This window comes from Lontra canadensis, unplaced genomic scaffold (genome assembly GCF_010015895.1).
Source record: "Lontra canadensis isolate GAN:19392208 unplaced genomic scaffold, GSC_riverotter_1.0 scaffold73, whole genome shotgun sequence".
NCBI lineage: Eukaryota > Metazoa > Chordata > Mammalia > Carnivora > Mustelidae > Lontra > Lontra canadensis.
Window position 1 is genome coordinate 9,755,789 of NW_022631067.1, and position 17,649 is coordinate 9,773,437.

At 38.7% G+C, this 17,649-nt stretch overlaps 1 protein-coding gene across 1 annotated transcript in view; it reads right to left on the minus strand.

Moving 5' to 3' along the window:
* The window catches only part of ITGBL1 (integrin subunit beta like 1), a 212,384-nt gene that overhangs the window by 110,647 nt on the left and 84,088 nt on the right, over positions 1-17,649 (minus strand). The window contains exons 3-5 of the mRNA XM_032881088.1: positions 11,503-11,649; positions 3,893-4,015; positions 31-171 (exon numbers count right to left, since the gene is read on the minus strand). Of these exons, the coding sequence (XP_032736979.1) occupies positions 31-171; positions 3,893-4,015; positions 11,503-11,649 (411 nt within the window). The remainder of the gene's footprint in view (positions 1-30; positions 172-3,892; positions 4,016-11,502; positions 11,650-17,649) is intronic.

The window sequence follows — 17,649 nt, forward strand, 5'->3', positions numbered from 1 at the left end:
GTTAGTAATGTGAATGAATGAATGACACACCTCTGTTGCTGCAGATCTTGCCATCTGGAGATGTACATCTTCGCTTGCTCTCCCAGGGGCTGATATCACACTGGAGTTCACATTTATCTCCATGCCAACCAGCCCCGCAGTAACAGTTTCCACAGTAACACTTTCCATGGCCTTTACCCAAAATGAATTTGAGAGAGTGAGGGAAAAAAAGCAACTTTCAAAAGCAAGATTAACTTCCTACCTCTTCATGATCAGTTTCGCCTTTTGAAATAAAATATACCTGCCGGACCGTCCTTCCTTAAAATAATCAACTTATATATTTGCCCCCAAAACACCATTCTTGGTCCTATGCCTATAGGTCTATACCTATGTAATTATACCCACAAAGCAAGCCAAAGTGTCCTCTAAGTTGTCCTAGCCAGGTAGCTGATTAAAAATGAGAGAAATTTACAGAAATGGCATGAAAGGCTATGAAAGCCTGTCTACTACCTTCTGATCTCAAAGGTACAGCCTCAAAGTCAAAGGTATGTAAGCCTTCATTCTGAGGCATTTTTGGAATTGGTCATCTAAGCATTTCATTTGAAACCAACCACTGAGAGACCACGGGTACATATTTACTCGGATGCACAATATTAATGACTGAACCATTTCTTAAACCAGGGGAAATATTTCATCTTTCCATTCAAATGTGTCCCATAGGCTGCTGTGTTCCACCATGAGGAAAAGAGGTTTTCCATTAAATCAGTGTTTCATCTTCTTTTAGGCCAATAAAATATCATGGACCCTTGGCCTCCCAATCACATCCCCCTCCTATTTATCAAGAGGGCAAAATGATAGGGAAGGATGCCCATTGTTTTGTGTTCCGAAGCCACCACACTCCTCTGGGACCTGCCTCTTATTAAACCTTACCCTGCTCTTTTGTACCAACTTCCAAGCAACACCTAATGAGCTGTCGCATCCTCGCTTCCTGCACCCCTAATGGGCAATCCTTCTGGCTCCCAGAAGGTGAAAATTCTATGTACCTCAAGTCACTTAATAGCTTATGCCACCCAGCCACCCAGCCATGAACGTGTGTTTGTCCTGGTAAAGGTGGTAACCATGAGGGTCAGGATGGATTTTGTTGAATCTCTTCTTTCTGTCATCGAAACTTGTGTGTTATCAGAGTCTGCCGCTAGAGGCTTTGCTCTTCCCTTTCGCTCCCCCTGCAGCCATAATCTCAGAGGGCCCGTGGGAAAACTGACCAGGAGCTATTTTTCTTTCTCAAGAAAAACATGGCATTTCTGCCTCGTGGCGGGAGTGTCGGTAGGGCCATTTAACTCACACAACAAGGAGAAAATGCAATAGAAGATTCTGGTCTCTTACGCTATTCTCATCCATGAGATGAGGAACAGCAGACATACATCAGAGAGACTAAGGGGGAGAGAGAGAGAGAGAGAGAGAGAGAGAGAGAGCTAGAGTGAAATATAAGAAAGAGGTAAGGACCTAAGCACGCGATGCCACATTTTCTCTCTAAATGAGCTTTAATTTGGATTTCCATGGAAAACCTCTTATTAACCTAATAGTCACTGATCATTTCTACAACAAATTTTCATTTTAATTTGCTCACGAAGGCAAATGTAAGGGCTATCCGATGATTTCACCAGTAACAAAATATAAAAGCTACACATTTTATTTATGAACTCAAAAACATCTCTCCTGTACCCACACAAAATATCACATCCCAGGGCTGTCTCCTCAGGAACTTACACTGGAAAACAGTAGGATGACTGTGTACCAAAAGCTTTTCTAGAAGTCAGTTTTGTTGTTTTTTTTTTAAAGACTTGATTAACTTCTTAAACTACAGTTTGTTTCCTCTGTAATTTAGGAAATTGATGCAAGGTGCTATGTAAGTAAGCATTACCACGACATTAACAAATAATCCCAAATCTATAGTCTTCTCACCCAAATTCTTTGTATATTTATAAAATTGAATTGAATTAGGCTTTTAGTAAAAATAAATCACTGAGATGTAGGTGAATAAGCAAAGAAGAATCACGTAAAACTACATTTATATGTAGACACGAAAAATTAAGCAGATATCCTCACAACCAAAGGAAAATATTGTTAACAAGCCACATGTGGGTAACTGAGATAAAATACAAGCTTGGGACAGTACACACGGCACACAATAAATATCACTCTTGGCTTTGTGTGAGCTGATGAAGCGAGAAAATCTCCTTCTAAATTGTTTCACTGATGGGCCGTAGAGCCACCGCTCAACAGATCGGTTTCATGCGAATGACATGCAGAAAGATCTACAATCCCAGCCAAAGTCACCCCCAGGGGATACTTACTGGAGTGCCGGAGTCTGTGGTCAGAGACTTTGCACCATGAAATTGCTTAAGCCTCAAACAAATGGGAATGATTAGGGGCAGGGTTGGGAGCCCAACCGTGCTCACTGTGTTGCTGAAGTTAAATGTTTACATTTACACATGCAAACAGACTTTGCTTTGGTGGTGTGCATCAGGACACAGTGGTCCCAAGCGCGTTCCCTTGCCTCTTCTCTGGCCCATCGTAACTGGAAATGAAACACCAGGAGGATACATACATAATATTTATAGGTTAGGATTTACCTAACTCTTCCAATTATTTTGGATGGAGTCCATTAACAGAATTATCTGCATGGCATCTAGCTTAGGTTGCTGCCTTGAAAAACGTAAGTGTTTGTGTCTGTTTTATCTCGGTGGATTGTACAGCAAGGAAACCAGAGGGAACCAAGCAGACCTAAAATAGGTCAACCTGGATGACCGCAAGAATTGAAGCTATAATTTGTTTCTGTAAACAGAAGGACAGCTTGTCCCAAGTTAGCGACACTTTCTCTTTGGCTCTCTGGTTCCTCCTGCCCCATTTGTCCCTGATCCTTCCAAGGAAAATTCTCCTCTGAAATCACCCATTCTGCAGGCAGACTATGTAGGATTCCATGCACTGGAATCTTGTCAGAGATAAATGAAAGAAACAATTCCTTATTAATGGAGAAAGGAAGCCAGCAGTAACAGGCTGAAATGTTTACATTTAAGTAAACTGCTGCTCTCTCCTCTCCTGGGCTGGCCATGTGCATAAATATAAACTCTGGGGACAGGCTCCCAGAGAGGTAAGCAGAAGAGAAGGATACTCTGGGTGACAAGGAGGGGCTCTCCTCATAGAGCTCCAGACTCCAGGGCATGGATACAAATCTCCATGAGCGGGGTCAAGGGCACAGTGTTTGGTGTCCGACAGACAAGTGTCTAAATCCCACTGCGATTGCTGGAATGACCCCTGGTGCATTTCCCAGGGAATGTGAAGAACTTATTGCCGTGCTTGGTACTAGGAAGTGTGGCACAGGCAGTAACTGCTTCAACAGAAGACTGGATTGAGTAATGGTGTTAGAAATACCCTAGAAACATAGAAAAGATCATGAAAAATGTTATTGGAGTATGTGGTAGGGAGGGACAGATTCTAGGCTAGTAATCCTTTTGGCCTCCAAAGTCTCCAATAGAACATGAAACCATTTAAAGGCTTATGATTTCGAAAGGGAAATCGAAGGAAATGAACACATGCAATTGAGAGACTGGGAGAAAAGAGACAAAATAAAAGTGGCTTCGGGAAGCAGGGAAGATGAAGTACAGGTAGGATCACTCTAGACCCACACAGTTGGTCGGCTGCCATAATGATCTGGCTTTCCCCTGGGAACAGTCTGATTTTGCATTTAAAAAGTACTAGTCTACCCTAATGCCTTATATGAGGTGTTTTCCAAATAAACATAAATTCAGATTAAATGAGTAAACAATGCAGAAATGTATAGGGTGACAAAAGCACAATAAAATAGGTGAAAATCAAGTACTTTTATTAATCTCTACACAGTTGGTGTACCTACCTCCACATATTTCTTCTGTTTCATCATCTATGCATTCTCTATCATCACACTCACAAAATTTACCATAAATGAGGCCGTTTCCATCTGGATTATCACACTTACACCTGCCACAGTGACATGTGCCTAAACCATTAAAACAAAGCAAAAAAGTATTTGTTAAATGCATATAAACGATCATTGATGATTTTTAATCTATCTCTTTCAGAAACAGAGAAAATTCAAATCAATTTAGTATTCCAATTAGGTAATTCTGTGGAGAGGATGAAATAGATTACAACATTCTTTCCTGATGATTATAGTCCAGCCATTATATTTTATGGCACATAGCTATCATGATTGACCTCTGATAGTCTCATGAATGGAAATTTGACCTCCCCAAGTGCAGAGCTATTTTATACATGGCCATCCAATCAACGCATGAATGACTATCTTGCGATCACACCTGGGTCTGAAGTGAACTAAAGCAGAAAATTCTAAGCTTTGTGAGGGAAGTAGTCTTGCTTATCTTCCTCACCAGTATTTATTCAATGCTTTGCACAATATTTGAGCATAATATTTATATAATAAATATTTGTGGAATTCATTATCAAATGCATAAATGAAAAATTTAGAATCTCCTAATAATTTCACCTCCACAGTGTTAAACTGATCCACACGTCCTTATGACCATGGGACCAGAGCAGGTTTTCTCAGGTATAGTGTCGTGAGACCTCACCAAAACCTCAGGGTGGCTCATAGCAATGTAGAGGCACTGGAGTCGTCTGGTCTACCATACCCCACAGATTCTGCCAACTTTGAGAATTTGACTAGAACCCCGAATGATTTCATTGACATTAAAACAGCATTCAAATGACATTGAAAAGTATAATGTCCATTTCAGGAATTCCCTTTTTAATGCTTATTTTTCCATTTTTAATTGATCATCATAGCAACCAACAGATATGAACTGAGACTTTACCACTCACCAAATACCATCCTAGACTTTGGAAACACAATGGGAGATCAAGATGAAGTCAGCCATAATCCTCCTCTCAGAGTATTATATGAGAAAACCAAAGTGATAAAATAAACGGAGAAGTGCAAAGCGTTGCAGAAGAGTTTAGCAGGGGATCTAACTGAGACCTGGTAGGCAGACACAGAGTCCCTGGGGACGTAGCTCCTAAACGAGGTACTGAGAGGAAAGTAAAAATAACGGGCTAAAGAAGTGAGATGGTGGGGAGGCTCACTTCCCACAAGAGACAACAGCAAAGGCTCTGTGGTAAAAGAGGAAATAAGAAGAAAAAGCCCGAAATGGCTGGAACATTGAAAATGATGTGGAAAGTGGCATGAACTGCATAAGGCATGTAGAGGTGTAGTTTACAGAAGTCCTACAGCTCAGTTAAAGATTTCCAACTTTAATCCAAGAATAACGAAAAGCCATAGAAGTATTTTCAGCCAGGGAGTCATGTGATCACGTATGAATTTTTACTAGATTATGCTGGTTGTCATTTACAGAATGAAGTGAAATGCACAGCGGATATGAAAATAGCTTATTACATTTGTCTGCAAGAAAGAAGACAGATGCTGACCAGGGTGACGACAGTGAGTTATAAAGAAGTGAAGACACTCAGGGGTGTTTACAGGAGAAAGAACAGAGGACTTGGGGACTGCGTATGAGAGGTGAAGGATTAGGAGTAACCGAAGATGACACTGATGTTTAAACTAAGCTACTGGATATTGGCAATTCTGTATGTGATGGGCTAGAGAGGGAATGGATTTGGGACTGTGATGGATCTGTGGCCAAATCCAGGTTTTACTAATCAGGAGCTGTACATTTTTGAGGTCATTATGTTCATCTCTAACTCTCAAATTGCTTCTCCGAAAATAGTATCTACCTCAAAGGGCTGCTACGAGAGCCCAGTGGTAAATATATCACCCGGCCATCTTTCTGAAAACACTCTTTGTTCAGTAACATCATAGGTTTTCAGAAAACTTTGGGTTCTTCATCTTCTTCCATGAAGATACTGAGTATATGAGTCACATTCCCAAACATTTCCTCTAGACTCTCTGTATATTGATGGATCCCACAATGTCCCGTCTTCATACGCTCTGCCTGATTCTGTCACCCAGGTCATTCCCAATTAGCTATTATCTATAAAGAGTTTTTTCTCTCACAGTCACATAGAAATGGTGATTTTGCAGAATTTGAGCTAATTATTTTTCCACCTTGAGAAAACTCGTATGAATTTTACATTTATTAAATTTCCTTTTCTTGTGTGTTTTTTTTCCTGAAAACTATTTTAATTTATAAAAGCTTATTTCAAATCAAATGCTATAATTCATGGTACTGCCTCATCTCATTTTTTCTCTAATTATCACCCTTCTTTTCCATTTTCACATTTATTCATGCTGTCTTTCAACCATCCACATATCCATTCACTAAATTTTCTTGCTGCCTATTATATTGTTGGCAAAGTACCAGGTGCTATAGGAGATAAGATGAATAAAACTAAAACTAAGTAAATCATAGACTAGGGAGGAAGAGCTTAGATGATCAATAATTTTTTTTAAATATTTTTATTTATTTATTTGACAGAGATCATAAGTAGGCAGAGAGGTAAGCGGAGGTTGGGGGAGCAGGCTCCCCACTGAGCAAAAAGCCTGATGTGGGGCTCCAGCCCAGGACCCTGAGAACATGACCTGAGCCGAAGGCAGTGGCTTAACCCACTGAGCCATCCAGGCGCCCCAGATGATCAATAATTTTTACACGTACCTATGAGACCTAATGACATAAAGGCACTTGCAACATATCTGTGACAAATGCTATATAAAAAGTATAAACCTTAGTCTGGCTCTGCAAAGGAGGAAAGGTACAGTAAAGGAGTAAGTTCTTCAGTTGGCACTTGATGTGCGGATAGAATCTCAAGAGGTGGAGATGGAGAAAAGGCTTGTGATGCTGAGCAAGGAGGCTCAGCTAAGGGGTGAGGATGTGGAATGAAAACAGTGCAGAGTCTGGCTTGGGTTTGGAGAAAAGGGTCAGATGAAGGCAGAGAGTAAAGGATCAAGAATACTGGCTAAGGACTTTAGAATTTTTCTGCTGGAATACCAGGGCCTCTCATGGTTTAGAAATAAGGTATAGCATCGGCAGGGCAGAATATGGAGCTGATTTCAAAAAAGACAGGAAGGAACGGCCTCTACCTTTGAATTCAACAACTCGTCACTGACACCCTGACAGGCAGGCTCACTCCCATCCACACATCTGAACAATTTCTGGCTAATGTGGGACGTTTACAACAGTTCCGAGACTTCCTGTCTCACCCACCAAGTAGAATTCACAACTGAAGCTCCAAGATATGGCAGATGGAAGCCCAGGCAAAAGTGACAGACTCTGTGTTCATGTTATGGCATACTGCTTCTCCTTCTTAGCTGCCAGTGAACTCAGTCTCTAGGACTGGTCTTCTGCTTTATACTAGATTATTTTCGCTCTGACTTTTCATTCTGACTAATAAGGTGATCTCTCTCTAGGAAGACTTCCCTGTCTTGAACACCACCCATACTCCTTTGCAATGGCACTGAGCCCCACTTTGCTCAGCAGGCTGTGTCTTGCCTTCTGCACCCTTCTAGAGTCAACTTCTGGAACTCCCTTAGTCCCAGCTCCATCTCATCCTGCGCTGCAGACTTATGTCCCAGTCCAGCTTCCTCTTCTTCCCGTTCTGCCCCAAGCTGCTTCCAGAAAACCACATCATGATATAAAGGGAAACAATTAGTATTAGTAGAGAGAAGTTAGAGCCTTATTCAGTTTAGGGGGAAGGGGCCATCCGGAACTAGGCTGGTAGAAATAGACATTAAAAGAAGCCATGTGAGAATGAGATTGCTAAAGTCAACTTGAAAGACTTCCATGAGTAGAGAGTAAGAGAAAAAGGTTAAGTGTTAACACTGTGTACAAATTTACCTTTTGGTGCAGCAATTTCATGTCTAGTAATTGATCCTGAAAATACACCCCCATGAAATATGAATTTGTACCAGTTTATTGTACCAGTTCATTCTCTGCATTAACATCTGTAATTTCAAAACACTAGAAAGTGTCCAACCATAGAAGACTGAGTATTAGGTCACTTGTACAGAGGTGAGTCCTATGCATCTGAAAAAAGAATGAGCAAGATTTCTATGTACAGATATGGAGTGAATTCCAGGAGATTCTGAGTGGCAAAGGCAGAGTGCAAAAGAGCATATACAGCACACTACCTTTTGTGTAGGGAACAAATGAAAAAAAAATGATAACACATACATCTATCTATCTGCCTTTATTTAAAATAAACATATACACAGACAAAGCAGAACACCATAAAGTTGGTTACCTACTGGGTATGGGGAAAGCAGGAGGGAAGGTTTAAGAAGAGAATGATGATCTGCTAACAATGCTTTTTTATATAGTTTTGACTTTTGGAAGCATGCTAATGTTCTACACCTTGCAAAATAAAATAAAATAAAATAAAATCAATAAGGATGCAAAGAAGGGGGAAAAAGTCTAAAACTGAAAGCAATCTGAAGTAAACAAGCTCAGTTGTACTTCCAACACATATAATAACTACACTAAAGGGAGACAAAAGGAAAGAAACCCAAGTAACTTAGGAACACACCAATCCTGAGCATAGCTGGGGTGGGGTGGGGGTAGGGTGGGGGTGGGCGTGGGGGAGGAGGTCAATTGCAAACAAATCCCAACATGTTTGGTAGACTTGTTTTGTATAGTGGTACACATGAAGGTATTCTAAAAACAATTTTAGATGTACTCTAGGATTGAGCAAATAAGGAAATATACCCATGCTGCTGGGAGCCAGAGTTCTCAGTGTGAAAAATGGGACCTGCAAATAAGGTAGGGGAAAGACAGGAGATAATGTTGTGGGGGGTGGACTGCAGTTATATGTATTGCTATGAATTCACGATTTCTAAAATATATCTGTGTGTATATCTATGTATGTATGTATGTATGTGCATGGACACGTTCATGTGCATGTTTACTATCCTGTCTGTAGAAAGGGCCAAGAAGCAAATTCATCCCAGTAGAAATAAGCATCCCCAGTACTTACACTTTTTATTCTAATACCATTCTTCACCTAAAGGAACCAGGACTCTTTAGAGACATGGTTGATTCCAAAGCTGTGGCAAATCAGGTACAATATGGCTCTAGAATATTTTGTTATGCCAGAAAAGAAAGAATTGCTGAAACAAGATGAAACAAAACAGTGAAGGCATGTCACAAGGACTGAGACGCTAGCTTGAAGGGGCTCCAACTGCCTCATCTGGGACAAGCTGAGCACCAGAGTAATTAAGTGCAATAATGAGTAATAAGCCATTGAAGTAACAGGAACTGTGATCCTGAACTGACAATAAATCACTAAGTAAATGACATATCCAATAACGGGTAGATGAGAGAAGACTCTTACTTGTGGTACAATGTTGAGTACCAACTACTAAATAGGGAAGAAATGCTGGAGTTTGGAAATCATCATTTTTCAGTCACTAGTGTGAGCACTGGGTCAGGTGGAAGTCATCAGTGGATGGTAAATCGGGGGTAATTTTGATGAGGATGTGATGTCTTATAATTTCTAAGAGTTTCCCAATAGACTGTTCATTCATTACAAGGACAAAATCAGTAATTACAGGGCTGAGACATCAGGCAACACCTTGACCGTGTGATCAAAATTAACCTCACCAGTGAGAGCAGATGGGTATCATGGACTTCCAGATGACACATCCTGAGAACATAGAATCCTCTATCTGGTGATTCAGCTAAGAATGTATGACATGAATCTAATCATGCGAACACATCAGACAAAGCCAAAACAAGTAACATTATATAGATTTTTTTTTAAAAAGATTGGAGAGAATTTTCTTCAAAATTTTCAATGCTGTAACACCATCGTCTGTGGAAATGGTCCAGATTAAAGGAGGCTAACAAGAGATGACAGCTAAATATAACTCTGCCCTAGACTGATCCTACGGAGGCAGGGAAATGCTGTAAAGGACATTGTTCGGTCAGTGAATGAAACTGGAATATGGATGGTTGATTATACAAAAGTATTATACTGATTTAAAAAAAGACAGAGGCTCAGGTATCTTAAAACTGTGTTTTGTATCTTATCAAATATGTTTCATCATTTCCTGAAACAATTCTGTAAATTTCTTCTTTAAGGTATGTTAATTTTTTTTCATGTTTTTTCACTTAAATGTTGAAACATATGGATTCCTAAACTAACTCCTATTTGTTTATAATGTTTTATTAAAAAAGAAACCTAGATTTGATTTGAAAAATAAACAATATATAAATTGAGCCAAAAAGAACAAAGAAACAAAGCAGAATTCAAGCTTTATTACTGAAAGAAGTTTGGAAAGCTTGACATTTTCAAAACAATGAGACTATATGGTAAGCATGTGAGGCCCTGTGTGTGTGTGTGTGTGTGTGTGTGTGTGTGTAGGGATGAGTATTAGGAACTAGAGGTAGGAAAATTCTACAGAGAAGACAGAAAAGACTAAGGTGCTGTAGAGAAGCAAGGAGATCAGTTAACACAGTGAATAACCCAACTGTTAAGACCATTAGTCATGGTGCTGACCCATCCACTCATAACTTGCTTTGGATATGGCCTTGATTCCTACTAGCAAAATACTCTTACTGCACTTAATCTATACAGGGCAATTCAATGCAGTCAAAGACTGTGGAAAGACGATAGCTCTGAACAAAGGAGGACTCTACCTACAATGGGACTTCAAGAGGGAAGATAGTCACTACTCTTGTAGTCAAAAACTTGTCTTTAGCATCCAAAACAATGGCTCACACCCAGGGTTTTCCAAAAGAATTACTGGGAAAGCTTTAAAAACCCACTGCAGCCCAAACCACACCCACCAAAACAACTCAATCAAAGCTCCCAGCTTTGGACCTGAGAATTCCCAAATTCTACCAATCTTTAGAAAAAGTGGACTTTTGAGGTTCCATGTGCCCAAATACGAAAAGACTACTGAATTTTAGTAACATCAGCTAAGCACTAATGAAACCAAAACCAGTTGCTTTGTTTTATATGATCTGGGTAATTAATTTTAACAGCTTTACCATAAATTTCTAAAAAACATTTTTAAATGTCTTCTATAAGATGTAAAAATATTTTCACCAAACATAAAATTGTGATTTCACTATATTTTCTCATGAGTTTCACATCCAGTGCATCTAAAGCTTCTATCAAATTAAAAAGTTTTGGTTCTATTTGATGCTAAGGTATAAATTCAAAGCACCCTTGAACTGTAATAGAAAATAATTAAGTCAGCTTATATAAATCCTTTTTGAAAGATTTAATCCAGCATTCAAAATCATGGCTCACAATTAACATAAAATGTTGTTGGGGTGTTGTTTCCTGTGAATATCCTGCTTGAAGAAGGCATTTGAAACAGCTGGGGAGCATCAAACTTGCCAGTCTCAGCAAGATGACATTTTCCCCCTATTGATTTATCTGCATTTCATTTCAAAAAAATATACTCAAAAGCAGTCTCTCTCAGAGGTTCCACATTTCTCAACGCCTACCTTTTTCCATGAAAAACCAAAATGGGATTATTTAAGAATCTTCATAGGATGGATTTCTTACCTGCGTTAGAGCAGATGACATCTTGAGAATTCTTGCACATCTGGTTACTCTTTTTCTTCGTCAGGTCACAGTGAGTTGGGTACTGGCACGCATTCCCAAACCAACCTTCCTGACATTTGCACTTGCCACAGTCACACTTACCATGGCCTGAGAATTTAACAACATCCAGTTAGTCTCGAATTATTTTCCAAAGGAATCCATTACTGTAACTGAAAATCTCAAGGGTGACGTTGGTTTGGGACTGAGCTCTAATAAATTCAAACACATATATAATACAGGGGCTGAGGGGTAATGCTACTGTAGATGGTATAATGTAGTTTGTGGATTTTATTTCAATAACCAAAGTTGATAAATCATTCTAAAATGATAAATTAATTTGTAGAGACAGGAAGATAAAGAATAAACCAGAAGTTTAATTATACACTTGGTCAGAAAATTTAGCACTAAAAAAAAATCCATCTAGCACCTCCACAGTTAAGACATGAAAGCACAATAAAAATTATTTCCATTTAACTTCATTTTATAACACATAAAACCACCACCTCTGAGTAACAAATCTTACATGAAACTCCACTAAACCAAACACTGACTTAGATTTATTAGAATTTAGAATGTAATAAAGTTTAATGGCTATCTTAAATACCATCATGGAATATGACTGGCACAAAAAATAATTACATATTTTGTTTCTTAATGAGAAAATTTGTTTCAAGAATCAAAAGGATAAGAGCCATGGTCGTCTACTTCCACAGAAATTTCTTAACTTTTTATGTTCTCAAATCAACAGTGTGCTGTTTTTATTGTTGTGATAACTAACTTTCTTAAGTCTTAGTTGATGAATGTTACCAATGTTTTTATTGACTACACACTAGTCCCACCAAAAGATAATATATGTATAATACTGGGCTCTTGTCTTGAAGTAACTTAAAAAGTTCAAAGTTAAGGTCCATATACAAAGAAGCTGGTGCTATCTTCAGCCAGAAATGTTTGTCAGACCCTGTGTTAAGTTAAGCAATATGTCTCCTATAGAAATAAGAATGGAGATAATCTCTGAACCTCTTGACCTTTAACTGAGTTTGGAAAGATGAACAGAGTTTAAATGGGCTGCAGGGAGAGTATTCTTATATTACTCAAAATAATAATGCTATGTCCCAATGCCTGAAGTTCATAGACCTTAGAATGGAACCATTGATCTAGTGCCAACAGTCATTCAGTGTGGCAGCCAAAATCTACATGATGAGGTCCAGATGGTCAGTCAGAATGAATGGCTCAGAGGTGTCCCATTTGGGCCTGTTCAGCAGAGCCTGACTCTATGATTGGCTGTGACTTTAAAACTCCTCTGAATATTGCCCAGTCCAAGTAAATGTTTCTATTCCTGTTGCATTTTTCAAATTAACTATTCTATTTTACAAACAAAACCTTGCATGCACCCTAACTGTAATTCATTTTATCCAGTGCACATTATTGTCAAATTGGTTGTATCATTTTGCATTCTTGTCTGGCCTTACATGATATTGTCAATCTCGGCCAACTTGGTATCATTTACAAGCATAGGTGATCTCTTCTGCCAACCGTCCAGTCTATTTATGAAAGTATTAAGCCAAATTCTTTACGCAGCTAAGTCTCTTTTTGCAAAGAAGTATCTTGATAACTATAATTCTCTTTGATAATATTAACATCTTAGGTTGAACGACACGGATCGCCACTATTATCAGTTTAATATCAGCTATTGCCATATGGTCCATCCCAATAAAATGTAGCTTCATATCCATAACAAAGAAAATAGAAGTGATTTAGAAGATAATGAAATGCAGTAGTAGTGATTTGCTGAATCTACAATAAAAGAACACTCAACACTTCTTTTATATTGGATGGGACAATCTCAGACCCTGACCGAAGTTATATATAATGGAAATGGGTAATGGTGGGGAGAGCAAAGGTTACAGATTTTTTTTTACAGGGGGAGGGGTAAATTTTAGAAATAGGAGGGAAATTAAAAAATATACAGAGGAGAGGGAGAGACTCCTCCATCTCAGACTGACCCAAGGAAGAATTAGTAGAAGTAATATTCTCAGGTGCTCACACACCAAAGTTAGCTCATGGAGGCCCAAGTTCAGAAACCCCTCCCATAAAAGGTTCTGTGGTAAACATGGGAAAGAGAACCGTTATATTCTTCTTTTAGTGGATTATGATATAGATCAGTACACTGAAGCTTCTTCATGTCCTGCTGTGAAAAAACGATTTAGCTTTTGCTCAGAATATACAATATTTATTACTAGGGAATCTCTTTCATAACCTATGTGAATTTCCTAAACCAAACTTAGACCAACACTGTATTAGATAATGTACTTTCAGCTTCTCATCTAGCATCTCCTCAGAGGTGAAGATGACAGCCAGTGTAGGACAGGGTCATCTGCCTTTCTATTGTTTCTAAACTTTATACCCTATGAAGGCCTCTTGACTCACTTTTGCCCATTTAGGAAAGTGAACAGAAATCAATTTTTTAATGTCAAGAATTATTAAGTAATACCCTGTACAACCTAATTTGTAGGGAAATATATATATATTTTAAGATAGAAAATAATCTTCAGACTATTTTTACTCTTTCTCTACAGTCATTAATTTCTTGAGCAGAGCTCAGGGAATTAGGTTCCTACATTATTGTACTTACATTATGTAGCTCATCTCCATTGTAGCGTCACAAATATGGCTTCAAAAAAACATGCCATTTTTCAAAATAATTTGCCCGTTGGGAATAGACGGCTCAAGAGAACTAAAGCAGAATGCCTGAATCATGAGGCCCAGAAGAGAGCTCTGATTGCCCAAGGTTGAAAGGTGGTCTTTGCTGGCTACATGAAATCCTAACCAGCAAAGCATTCCCATTCCTGCCTGTCACCATTCATCTCTCCATTTCTGATTCTTCTCAGATAACTCAATTTCCACACTTAAAAAATGTAGGCTTAAAATGAACAATCCAACATGCTTCGCAATAAACATGTTGCCCTTCAAATAAATTCCCAAGGAGTCAGGAGAAAACACACACAAAACAAGCACGTCAGAGAAATGCCAAAACAACTCCTACCGAAGTAACAAGGAAGAAAAAGTAAATGGCTATTCTTGTTGCTTGCAGGATTGTCAGTGGTGTAGCCCAGTCGTTAGAAAGGGAAGACAGGCCACGGTGGAGGGTAAAATCTAGTAGTTAGTCTCCTGTTCAAGGAAGAATGTGGAGGCCTAGCGGCCTTCCCCAGGGCTTCACAAAGGGGAGCTAAGCCTTGCCTTTATCTTCAATGATAAAGGCGAGGCAGCACAGCAAAGATATAATAAACTCCGTTTTGTGATTCTTTAAGGCCATCAGTGGCTCCCCCATTACTTCTGGATCCCTTTTACCTTAGGAACGCAAAAACACTAATTTACTCCAGAGGCAGTGGTGATGAATTTATTAGTGCACAGTGGAGAAGCTGCTTTTTATTTTTAAATTAAAACAAACTGTGAACAAATGGAAATATTTGACCAGTATTGAACTTTTTTTCAAAAGTCAGTTAGCCATTTGTATAAACTAGCGAAAAATAACAGTACTTTTCTTTTCCAAAAAAAAAAAAAAAAAAACTAATAAAGACAAGGGGAGAACACTGAACTTCCCTCCAAGTCTACTGATATTCTGGATAAAAATAAACTGCCAAAACTAATGTGCCCATCAGATTAGCTTTACATCTTTGGTTTCAAGTCTTCAAAGGCTAAAAAATAAGATAGACAGTAGATGCACAGGTTGGCAGATACTAGGTATAAGATGGAAGGATAAAGAAGATGTGATATATGCATACAATGAAATGCTAGTCACCAGAAAGAAGGAAATCCTGCTGTCTGGGACAACAAGGATGGCTCTTGAGGGCATTATGCTAAAGTTGAAAGAGAAAGACAAGCACTGTCTGATCTTACTTATATGTAGGAATATTAAAAACAAAAAAAATTAAACAAACAAAAGAACTCCAAGCACATAAAGAAAGAGATCCGGTTTGTGGTTTCCCGAGGCAGGGAGTCAGGGAGGGGAGTCAGAAGAAGGTGCTCAAAAGGTATAAACTTTCAGTTAGAAGAAGTACTTGGCATGTAATGCACAACATGAGGACTACGGTTGACACTGCTGTATGGTATATGTGAAAATTGTTAAGAGAATGAATCCTAAGAGTTCTCATCACAAGGAAAAAAAAACAAACAAACAATGTTTTTGTACCTATATGAGATGATGGATGTTATCTAAATTTACTGTGGTCATCATTTCCCAATGGATGTAAGTCAAACTATCATGTGCCAAACTTACACAGTGTTGCATGTCAATTATATCACAACAAAACTGGAAAAATCTCGATTATTAATTATTATTTCATGAATACTGACAATAATTTTTCATTTGTGTTTTAACATTTGGATGTTTAAAAATGATTCTTTCTGGGAGCCAAGTAAGCTAGGGGGAAAGCATTCTAGAGCCTCATGGTAACCTGGAAACAGATATTTTAATTTGAGCACTCGGTTGGCCCTGCCTGCATTGTGTCCTATTTTCCAGTGCATTCAAACAAGCTCAGTTAATAAGAGACACATTCAAGTTTTCTCCACTTGTGAGTCATTATATATCCCCCCACCCTCTCTATGTATAAAGAAACAAAAGAACTAGCTATGCCACACCTAGAATTCTAAGAAAAGATTGTGAAAGGATCCCTTATCTCATTTAGCAGTAGAAACTTGACTGTTTTTAAGAAAGGGCACCAGTCCCTGGCTTGCTTCTCAGGCTAACAAAAAAATGACTTCTCAGATATTTCTTCTTCCCATTCGTGAGAACATTATGATGTGAATAATGGAAGAATTCTATGTAGAAGAGAGCTTTGCCCTAGAAAATAAAAGGTCTGGGCTCTAATAATTGCCTGGACACTAATCAGACACGTGACCTTGATCAGAAAATTAGAAGAAAAGGACACAAGTAATTACTGCCTTCCAGATACCAAGGTAAGTGCTTTATACAGGCTAGTCGGCTTTATTTCTAGAAGGAGCCAGTGAGACAGATTTTTGTTTCCCAGTTTTACAAATAAGAGGACTAAAGCGTAATTAGCTTGTTCAAGGTCACATAGTTTATAAGCTGAAAGCTGTGTTTTCTCCATGAGAGCCATTCTGTTTAGTTGCAATGCCACAGATTTGACCCTTTCTGTTCTAGGAAAGATGGTGTCAGTAAAAGCCACGAATTGGTGGCATAGACAGCACTGGTCTACTTTTTGCTGTTTCCTTTTGGAATTCACATGCCCTGAATTGGATTATTGGTAATCCTTGGTGAAAACACTCAACAGTAAAATTGTCAGACTTTACTATTTCAAATTAATGCTAACATTGGTAGATAAAAGAATTCAGGCCTCTAGTCACCTAATTTCTCTAGACCTCCGTGCTTAGCAGCAGAACTAAGAAATTGGACTACGCGATCCCCACGTTCCTTTCATCTTAAAAGATCCGTACTTTGGCCTGAATTATTTTCTTTTCCTCATAACAAAGCGAAGTACTTTCTTCAAGTGGGTCACTCAGCATATGAAAACAAATCTTGTTTGCTACTGAAAACAATCATGACACACAACTCTATTTGTTATAAAGTACCCATTAAAATATAGTAAATCATCCTGATATGTGTATTTTTAATGTGAATTTTGGGTAAGTATTGATAAAATCAGGAGATTCACAATGAGAAATCTGGTAACGTGAGACTGAGGGGTGAAATATAGATTATAGCAAAGCATGACACTGTATTTTGGTTGAGTCTTACGTCTTAAGTTTCCTACATTCAAAGAAAAAGCTATATAAATTATTTCAAATTCACACACACACACAAGTTTGGGGATTCAGGAATCCTCGTTGTTAGTACAGACTATCACAGGTGGCCTTGTGACCTTCAGCCAATTAATCCTTGAATTGGTCTGGCCTGGTTCTCTTTGTTTTTGGTCTGGTGAGTCGAAAGTATGTGAAGTCAGTACTCCTCAAGGGAGGCAGGGTATGTCTCTTTCACGAGACTTTAGTGGAAGTGTCTTCTGACCGTTCCATCTATACCACCCAGGAAGCTGGTGTCCTTCCCTGCCTGCAACTCCATGACGGTAAGAACACGTGTTGTATTTCCCAGGT